Source organism: Apteryx mantelli, chromosome 9 (genome assembly GCF_036417845.1).
Source record: "Apteryx mantelli isolate bAptMan1 chromosome 9, bAptMan1.hap1, whole genome shotgun sequence".
Classification (NCBI taxonomy): Eukaryota; Metazoa; Chordata; class Aves; order Apterygiformes; family Apterygidae; genus Apteryx; species Apteryx mantelli.
The window spans coordinates 816,067-825,248 of record NC_089986.1 but is presented as its reverse complement, the minus strand read 5'-3'; the positions used below and the strand labels follow the sequence as shown (position 1 = coordinate 825,248).

General features: G+C 42.1%; 1 protein-coding gene across 1 annotated transcript in view; it reads right to left on the bottom strand.

Annotated features, from left to right (window-relative positions):
• Positions 1-291: 291 nt before the first annotated feature.
• Positions 292-9,182, bottom strand: part of MED12L (mediator complex subunit 12L) — a 165,180-nt gene continuing 156,289 nt past the window's right edge. The window contains exons 39-44 of the mRNA XM_067301536.1: positions 9,052-9,141; positions 8,231-8,451; positions 6,812-6,965; positions 5,816-5,881; positions 2,647-2,728; positions 292-2,156 (exon numbers count right to left, since the gene is read on the bottom strand). Coding sequence (XP_067157637.1) covers positions 2,104-2,156; positions 2,647-2,728; positions 5,816-5,881; positions 6,812-6,965; positions 8,231-8,451; positions 9,052-9,141 — 666 coding nt within the window. The 3' untranslated portion in view covers positions 292-2,103. The remainder of the gene's footprint in view (positions 2,157-2,646; positions 2,729-5,815; positions 5,882-6,811; positions 6,966-8,230; positions 8,452-9,051; positions 9,142-9,182) is intronic.

Here is a 9,182-nt window from a genome sequence, read left to right as displayed (position 1 = left end):
AGACCTGATTCTTGCTGATGAAGCTGGATTTATGCAGAACACTCCGGATTTTCTGGAGGTTTGCATGACGCTTGCAGCTTTAACTTTCACTGGTCAGGTCACTGGGGACTACCAGAAGCTGACTGTACAGTAAACAGGCACTTTTAAGATTTAAGTCTTCCATGTAGAGAGAGAAAAGTATCATAAATATTTGACATTTTCAACTTGTAAGTTTACATGTATGCTGTTAACTGGATATGCAAGTCGCAGCCTTGCCCCAGTGAAATGATGCAGCCCTTCTTCAGTCATTGTGTTGCATGGCTGTAACGGGAGAGAAACTAATGCTCAATCTGCTTTGCTTTGAGCAGTCTAGTTTAAGGCTGTGCAGTCATTTAAAAGGCCAAACCCAGCAACTTTCACCAGACATTTTCACATTTTGAAACAGACAGTTGTTAATATAATAGACTAAGCGACCTCTGTGTTTTGATAAAGTCTGATTCTAGTCTAGAGCAGATTAAGAGCTTTACAGCTATCTTCAGTATACAAAGTAGTTCAAAGATGTTAAAGCATCTTTTGCTAAGGTTGCTTGCATTGGTCTTGCAATGTGGGATTTGTACAAATTCCTGAGTTTCTGTACAGTAGGGAGGATTTTATTAACTAGCTGTCCTACCTCTCGCAGTTCGCTGAAGCTTGCTCAGCAGAAGCTTCCCCTCTCCCCACGGAACATGCGATTACAATACCATGTATAAGCTGCTCTCTGCATGGTAAATCAAGCAAGTTGAGTTAATATGGAACAGGGAAACAATATTCCGACATATATATTTTTAATGCCCTGCATGTTCCACATTCAAAATGTAAATGAATTTATTAAAAAAAAATATAAAGTAACTCTTAAATTACATAAAACAGTAACAAATATACTCTGTTTAACTCTAGTACGAGCGAAATGACCACATACTTGTACAGGTTAGAATAACAACTGCTTATAGAAATTTTGATTTATAATCTACTTGTGCTTTTGCACTCAGTTGATAATCCATAATGCATTGTACCACTGAAACACACCCAATCAAAAATCAAACCCAGAATTTTAAATACTTACCATAAAAAATAGTAGTAAACATACATAACAAGAATAACTCATTTAGGGCAACCTCACTATCAACAGGGCTCAGCTACAGCAGTACAGAAACGGCAGAATGGAATTTGGTGGCTTTTCCACTTTCACTCTGAAATCTGGTCTGAGATCTTTTACCGAACCCATCACGTGAGACAGAGATTCGTTTCCATGTCAGTGAAGAGGCTCCTGCTAGACTTTACCAGGACTTGGAGATTGCCCTAAATAAGTTAGAGTAAAATGCATTTTGACCCTTCAATCTTCGTTACTGTGTTTTTACTCTCCCAAAACTGATTGCCAATGAAATTTATATTAAAAAGACCAAATATGAAACACTGCTACTTCTAGTAGGTTTATTAATGTTACATTGTGGCTTTTAATATAAACTTTTAGAAATTCTAATACAAGCAAGAAACCCACTTCAGCACCTTCTTACCACAATGAGAGCAAGAGAAAATTGGTACTTTAAACAAAGAACTTTATAAAGTGCATATGAAAATTACAGTCAAATAAACACAATTTAAACTGATGCTTGTTCTACCATCAAATTAAGAGGTGAACATTTTAATGAACAAATCAACTTCTATGCCAAAATCGGAAGTGCCTTCGATTCAGTAGTTTGGTCCAGTGCGGTTCATTTAAAAAAAAAAGAAAAAAGAAAAAAAAATGTTTCCCACAAATAAATAAATCCAGCATTCTTTGTCCTCTTTAAAAGTAACAGGACCTAAAAAGCACCAAATTCATAAAATCTGCAACAACATTCTTCGAATAGGCCCACAAGTCCATACATTTTAATCTAGTTAAATGCAAAAAAAAAAAAAAAAAAAAAAAAACCCAAACCCAAAAAACCCACCTTGTTACATATTCACATCAACTGCAGCACAAAAAATAATTATTAAAATAATAAAATTAAAATTTGCTTTCTAGCAATAACTAGTGCATTGAATTTTGAATGTTCTGTTCTTCAGTGCAAACGTAACACTACGTCTCGTTTCCATCTTTTTGATTTAGAAGTGTGAAGGATGCCCGTACTGATTCACTCCTTGTTGTGGCTGGTTACCTGATTGATAAAGTAAAGGGAAGTGTTTGTGCCTCAGAACTGCACTCTACAAAAACACAGAAAAACACCTGTATTGCACGCAGCAAACACTAGTCCTAAGTCTCAGAGCAATACTCCTCCTTTCATACCTGTTAACACACAGACTTACTCGCTGCCGCGGGGACTCTGCCTGCTCTAGAGCTGAGGGGAGAAAACACCGAATCGCGAGCAGGAAGCAGGCGCCGCTCCTGGACTCAGTGGAGCTGGCGTCTCTGCTGGAGACCCACCGAAATCCCTGGGGTGCGCGAGCACCGAGATTTTGGCGTAACATCACTACTGGGATGTGCTTGCTGTTGTCAGTAGATAAGTTACTTACATGTATACGTGGCAGGATTTAAATAAGCAAAAAGTCTCCAGAAAAGTAAGTCCATATTCAAATATACATAACTATATATTTGTATGTATATATACTTACATATGTACGTACACACACACACACAATTATACTTACTAGAGAGCTGCTTCTGGAGCTGTCTGACCAGTGCGGCTGTCTGCTGTTGCTGCTGTGTCTGCTGTAAGCCTTGCCTTGGAAACTGCAACGGGAACACCAGAGAGGGAAGAGGTGAGCGCCGCGCAGGAGCCGCTGCAGGCGGACGCGGGAAGCGCTCGGCCTGCGCCTCGCATAGACATGCTGCAGCGGCCGCAGAGCAGCCGGCCCGAGCGCGGCGCTCCCCGGTTCAGAGCATCGCGCTCGCGCAGCTCGCAGCACGACCGGAGCCGGAGGAGCGGAGCAGAGCCGCGGCACCGCTGCTGCGCACGGAGAGCAGTGCAAACAGCACCAGAGACGCCGCGGTGCCAGGCGGCGGCGGACCGGGAGCCGAGCAACGGAGGCGCGTGCCCGTGCAGCCCCCACAACGCCTGCTGCCTGGGCAGAGCGGCCACTTCGGAGCATGGGATAAAAGTGTGCGAAAGGCAAAACTGCCCCCACCGGGGCTCACAGAGCAGGGAGCGATTTCAGTCAGTGAACCCAGGAGAAGGTGTCGCCACGTGAACTGCTGAGAGATCCTGCAGAAAACGACCGCAGGAGAGAGACAGGCAAAACTCCGACGACAGAACCTGAGGGAATCTGGATAGCGCAGGAGGGACCCGTGTAACACAGTTAAAAGTTACAGAACAGTTGTTTTCTTCCTTCCCCTGAAATATTCTGTACTCCCAACTGCGTTACAAGGTATCGCACGTGTCCAGCCAGACACAAGGGACAGAGCCAGCCTCCTCTTACAAAAAGTTCATCGTTTCTGCCTCTACAGAGACCAGGCTTCATCCTGCAGGTCCGTTTAAGCAGTTTTACAATCTGCCTTGTTCCAAGCCAACGTAAATCAAAACTGAAAATCAAAATTAACACCATTTTTGGCATTTCTATGCAATTACGTGTGAAATTTCACCCTCTAGGAGAGCATTTTTCCCAGAGCAGTGACATTTCAGGTAAGAAGGATATGCACAAAACAAGCTCTTCACAGCCCTGCGCACCTTCTGCAGGCTTGTAGTTGCGCATGCGACTCTTTTTTAGCTCTACTGGAAGGGGAAACTGCTCAATACCCAACCAAGTGGGCAAACTCATCCATTGAAAAAAACAATGATCAGTCTGATCCTTACCTTAAACCCACGTGGATCAAGACAAGGTCTTTCCAATGCATGGTATTAAGTACTACGCAAATTCAGTATGAGTGTCCATAAAAATTATTTGATAGTGATAGATAGCAACTTGGTAAAAATTATATGTTAAATTACAGAAGGCTCCAATTTAGCATATAGGATTTTCTCAAAAATAATTTTGTTTGTACAGTTCTCTTCATGAGCTCTATTATATGACTTATTATGTAATTTAAAGGGGATCTTCAGAGAACAAACCAATTTTTTTTTCCTGTACACACTCAAACACCAGATAATTGGCACCCATCTTTTACATTCATACATTTCTCTTATGTACGTATAAAAATGCACGAATGACTATTTTAACCATTTGACAGACTTTATCTGTACAGCCCAAAATCAAAGGCCTAAACCCCTTAACTGTCACCTGCAACATGAATTAAGGTAGAGGCTGGATTTTTCGCAGTGGAGCTGCCGCTGTCAGAATGAACACCAGAGGGAGCGTGCATACGCACACAAACGCACCACGAGCATACTAACATGAAGAAAGTATTAACAACCGACACCTTAGTTTCATAGCGAACTCTTTTCTTACTATTAGAGCAAAAATATAGTTCCACAAGCAGCCTCAATCATATATGTTATCCTGCTTTCACCTTGAAGTCTTAGAGTACAAATACAGAGAAAACTTCATGAACCCACAGGCATCAGCAACTCCTACCAATTTCTCAATCAAGTTTAAATTTTTAAAGCTAGCAAAGGCTATTCATTGGGGGTGTTTGGTTTTTGTTTTTTTAAACACAGAGAACATTTATAAAACACAGAGCATATCAAGCATAAACAGGAAAAAAATCATTCCTGCAGCAGTAAGAAGTTAATCTACCCCTCTTGCTCCTTTGGGACTAGTAAATGTTACCTTTAAACCCTCAGAAAAATAGCAGTTGGCTTTGCATTGGATATTTAAAATGGTCGTTTCTTAATGCCACAATAGTAGTAAGACTGAAGAGGTTTTTAAAACATTTCCATTTTTTTCTCCCTTTGGATTCACACACAGAGATTTAAGGCTATTTGTTAGTCTTGTTCTTAGAAAAGAAACACACAGAATAAGAAAAGTACCAATACCCATTTTGTAACTATATCCCCACATATTTCTCAGAAGAACTGCTACAGGTGGTTATCTGCGTTCTTTAGGAAATCAGCAATTAGTTTTAGTTCAATATAGCTAAGTGTCATCTCCAAAAAAATTGTTGAAATGAAGCACTGGAACTTTTCCACACACAAAAAACCCTGTTTTCAGCCAAAACACTGTCGTATTTGGCTCAACTTTGCTAATAATCTTGACTAAATTGGTGAATTAATCATAAAGGAGCAAGAGAAAAGTGTGTACTTCATTCCTAGAAGAAGCATCTTTAGAAAGCAAACTAAAATGCCATGCTACAGTGAAGCCAGGAGGCTGAGTGGGGTGGTGCATAAGCCCTTCTTTTCAAGGCCTGTGTTCAAAACCTGCGTTTGCATTGAGATCAAAATCCAGCAGGCAAGATGGGCTCCAAGTACACGTCAGCGGATGCATATCTCAAGTCTCGCCACATTCGGGCGAGGTGGGCACGTTCACGTGGTCTCCTGCAGACAGATGCAATCCTGTTCTGCCCCTAGTCAGAGCCAACCAGATGCTACGTGGATGCATTATCAAGGTGTTGAGCCCCAACTAATAAAAGTTGAACCTCAGCAGGAATTTTATCACAGCTACGATTTTTGGTCAGCACAGGATGCGGGTAAAACAAGCCTTCCACCCCGCTTGCATGGAGCGCGCACATTCCTAGCTCGTTCCTGCCAGTGGGAGCAACAGCACCATGGACGCGAGCAAGTCAGCACCACGTAACGTACCGAGGTGCTGAGGTAGGGCAGCTCATACAAGCACTTCCGCTCACTCTTCCTGGATTGCCACGCTGCCTGTTTCTGCACGCGGCAAAACCTCCCCTGCCGTTACCCTCATACCTGCACAAAGACGTCCGGATTTCTCGCCTGCTTACCAGAGGCTGCTGCGCTTGCATCGCCTGGAGACCCAGTGCCTGCTGCTGGCCCTGCTGCTGCTGCAACTGAAAGAAGATCGTCACGTAACGAACGGCAACACGCACCCGCACCCTGCTTCAGCGAAACCATTACCACCAATAGCAGCGGCAGCAGTTGTCTTGTTGTCTTTTCATTAAGTTACAGCAATATATTGCCACTCCGAGGTTACATTTCAAAGGAATATGGCTTTTCGTGACTTATTTCCAAGCCATGGTTTGGGCTCGTTTATAGTGTTCGTTATGGAAGGGCCCTTTCTCACTGTGCTGTGTGAAAGATGAGCCTTACAGCTCTCTACTTCCACTCAGTGTCAGCCATACCATTTTTAATAGAAAGAAATATTCAAAAGCTGGTATATTTAGTATACTACAACATCAGAAAAATCTAAATAAAATACATTATCAATTGATAGTAACTGGCATAAACAGCTGTTGCATTAAAGTGAAAACATGAAAATAATTCCAACTATCAAAGGGCCGGGGGAAAGATTTTAATCAGATTTACTTCCCCTGTATCAATCTTTACATATTTAACTGACAAACTGATACTTATATCCAAATTAAAAATATACCAGCAAATCAAAATATAGGAAATATTCCAGACAGGGAGCAAGCCCTTCTGATTTAATTCTAGTATTTGCTGTAACACCAAATAGTCCAGAGCACAACCACTGCTTGTGTCTCAGAACATTCAGACAGGCCATTCTCAAGTTCACCTTCTCCAAAAGCGTACTACAACCCTGAAACATTGAATTTTACATGTACACCCAAAGTTTTATTAAAGAACCAATTATTTCACTCAAATAAAAGCAGTTAAGGTTTATAATACCAGACTCCATTGCTTTAAACTTGAGTTCACAGGCAAGTGTGTGTGTAATACCATCACCTGATACAGTAATGTTTACACTTCCTTTCCTGCACTCAAACATCCCTTTCCTTTAATGCAATGGAGTCGCTCACCTGAAAGAGTCTCTGCTGTCGAATCTGCTGTCTCTGTCTCATCTGTTCCTGGGGCAGCTGTACCGAGTTAAGGTTTGGATGTGGACCTGTGGCTGAGACAGCATCCAGTCCCCCTCCGACCAAAGAGTTCTGCTGCAAAGGCTGGTGCGTCAATCTGATAGAAAAAGAAAAAAAAACGGTTATACTTCAGTTATAAACAGAGAATAAGTTAGTCTAGAAGCACTCAACTATATGCTGTAACTTTAGTCTTCAATATATTTAAAGGATTTTAGGTTTTACAGGAAGAATGTATTTTTAAATATGAATGTTCTGAAAAAAATTCCGTAACAGGAGCAGTTCCATACTATTGCCCAATAACTGATATACATAGTAATAACATTTCTCTGAACACAAAAAAGTAGGTCTAACCATCTGGCTCTCTTGCTTTATTTAGAAAGAAAAGTGAACTTCCACATTTCAAGCAAGAATTCCACATATACATTAAAATTTTCTCCAGATCAAAGTATCTTCCAGTTATACTAGAATGAATTCAACACTGATGATAAAGACTTTTCAGTGTTTTAGAAAATAAAAAGCACACCAAGCAAGAAATACTTCCTTAGGGTGTAATGGGAGTAATTAAGATTGACAGAACCAGAAAGATATACATGGGAAAAACATGGTGGATAGCTAATTTAATTAAACTTAGCTGTGTAAAACTCCCAGCAAAGACAAAGTAATTCAAGTTTATTCCAAATGCAAGGTGTCCTGTATGTTTTTGTACAAGGCTGTCAACCAAGTTAAGGCCAAACTCAACATTTTCTGCCTTACTCTTCAATACTCCCTATTACAGATTTCATTTTTGCTTCATCTGCTTTCTGTTTCATTACATTTATTTTCCAGTTATTTTTTCCTGATAGTTTCTTGTAGACACTGCATCTCAGCTGTACTTTCACACTGAAGAAGAATACATACATTCAAGCTTAAGCAAAATTCATTTGTCTATTGCTAGTTAAATTACCTAGTTAATCTGCTCTTTTCTTGACTACAAAATCTTCAGTAAACCTGGAATATTTCTTAATGTTTAATACGATACACTTGTTTGCATGATATGGATATATCTCATGTAGTATATGTGTGAGTGTGTGTGCATGTGCAGTGAAATAGTATCCAACAGTCATTTTTAAATAAATATATTTTATGCTCTACAAATATACAGGATAACTGGGCTGCAGTGTGTGCCAAGACCAATTTAAAACGGAAATTAAATGAAGAAAAAAATGGGAGGAAATTGAGAAGAAAGACAAATTTATTGCTAATTAGACCCAGCATTAACCTCATTTTAACACACTTAATTTCAAGTAAACATTTAGACCTGTAAAGCAAAGCTGCAGTTGGCATCCTGCAATATCACCAGGCACGAGAAGCCCAGGGCCTTACCGCTGGGCGCCTGTCAAGGGCTGAATGTAGGCAGCCGCCTGCTGCTGAAGATACCCGCTGGGCTGCTGCTGCATCTGCCTCAGTCTCTCCATCAGCGTGGCACCGGCGTGCGTCGCCGGGTACGTCCTGGGGCTGTAGCTGGGGGAAAGCACCACGCCAGCAGCCTGCTGCTGGGGCAGAGGCATCTGGGTGCTGTACATGGTGTATCCGTGAGGCATGGTCTGCATGGAAAACAGCCAAAAAAGTAACCTCCCTGAGCCGTACTGAAATTAGCTTTATTATAAAATAAAGAGGTGACCTTTGTCAAAAAACCAAAACCTGGGCAAGCCAGCAGGATGCGGTGCTCACCCACACGCCAAGCGGCCACCGCCATACACGGGCAGCAGCAGCCTGTCTGCAGGTCCAGGCAGCTGTGGCGCACGCGTACCCCTCGCCCCCCTCCCGGCCCCTCTCTCTCCTTTTTTTATTATTATTATTTTTAATCCCAAAGACCAGAATGGGCATGGCAAAGATTTATTTGGAAGAGTTAGTGATGGTAATAGCTCACCAGAAAGAGCCACATTTCAGACTCAACTCTGCAGTACGCTTGGTCTCTACCAGCCACATCCTCAGGGAAAAGCTGGAGAGCGCCCGGGTTACAAGTTGTACCCGATGCAGTACGCAGAGACAACGATTGCCCGGCAGCGCGTCAGCACCACGACAGGCCGCATGGACAAGGTAAGTCCCGAGCAAGCCTCCCACAGAGAAAAGCGGCCTGGAGGGCACAGGAGCTTGGTTCAAAAGCGTTTTTATGCGCTTGCTCCACAGGAGCATCTCAGTACCTGTGCTTGCTGCAACCCCGGGTACTGCGGAAGCTGAGAAGAGGGTCGAACTTGCGGAGTAAAAATAGCAGCTTGGTCTATCGGCTGACCCTGAAAGACATGTTAAGATCAGACACAATCTCGATACTCTA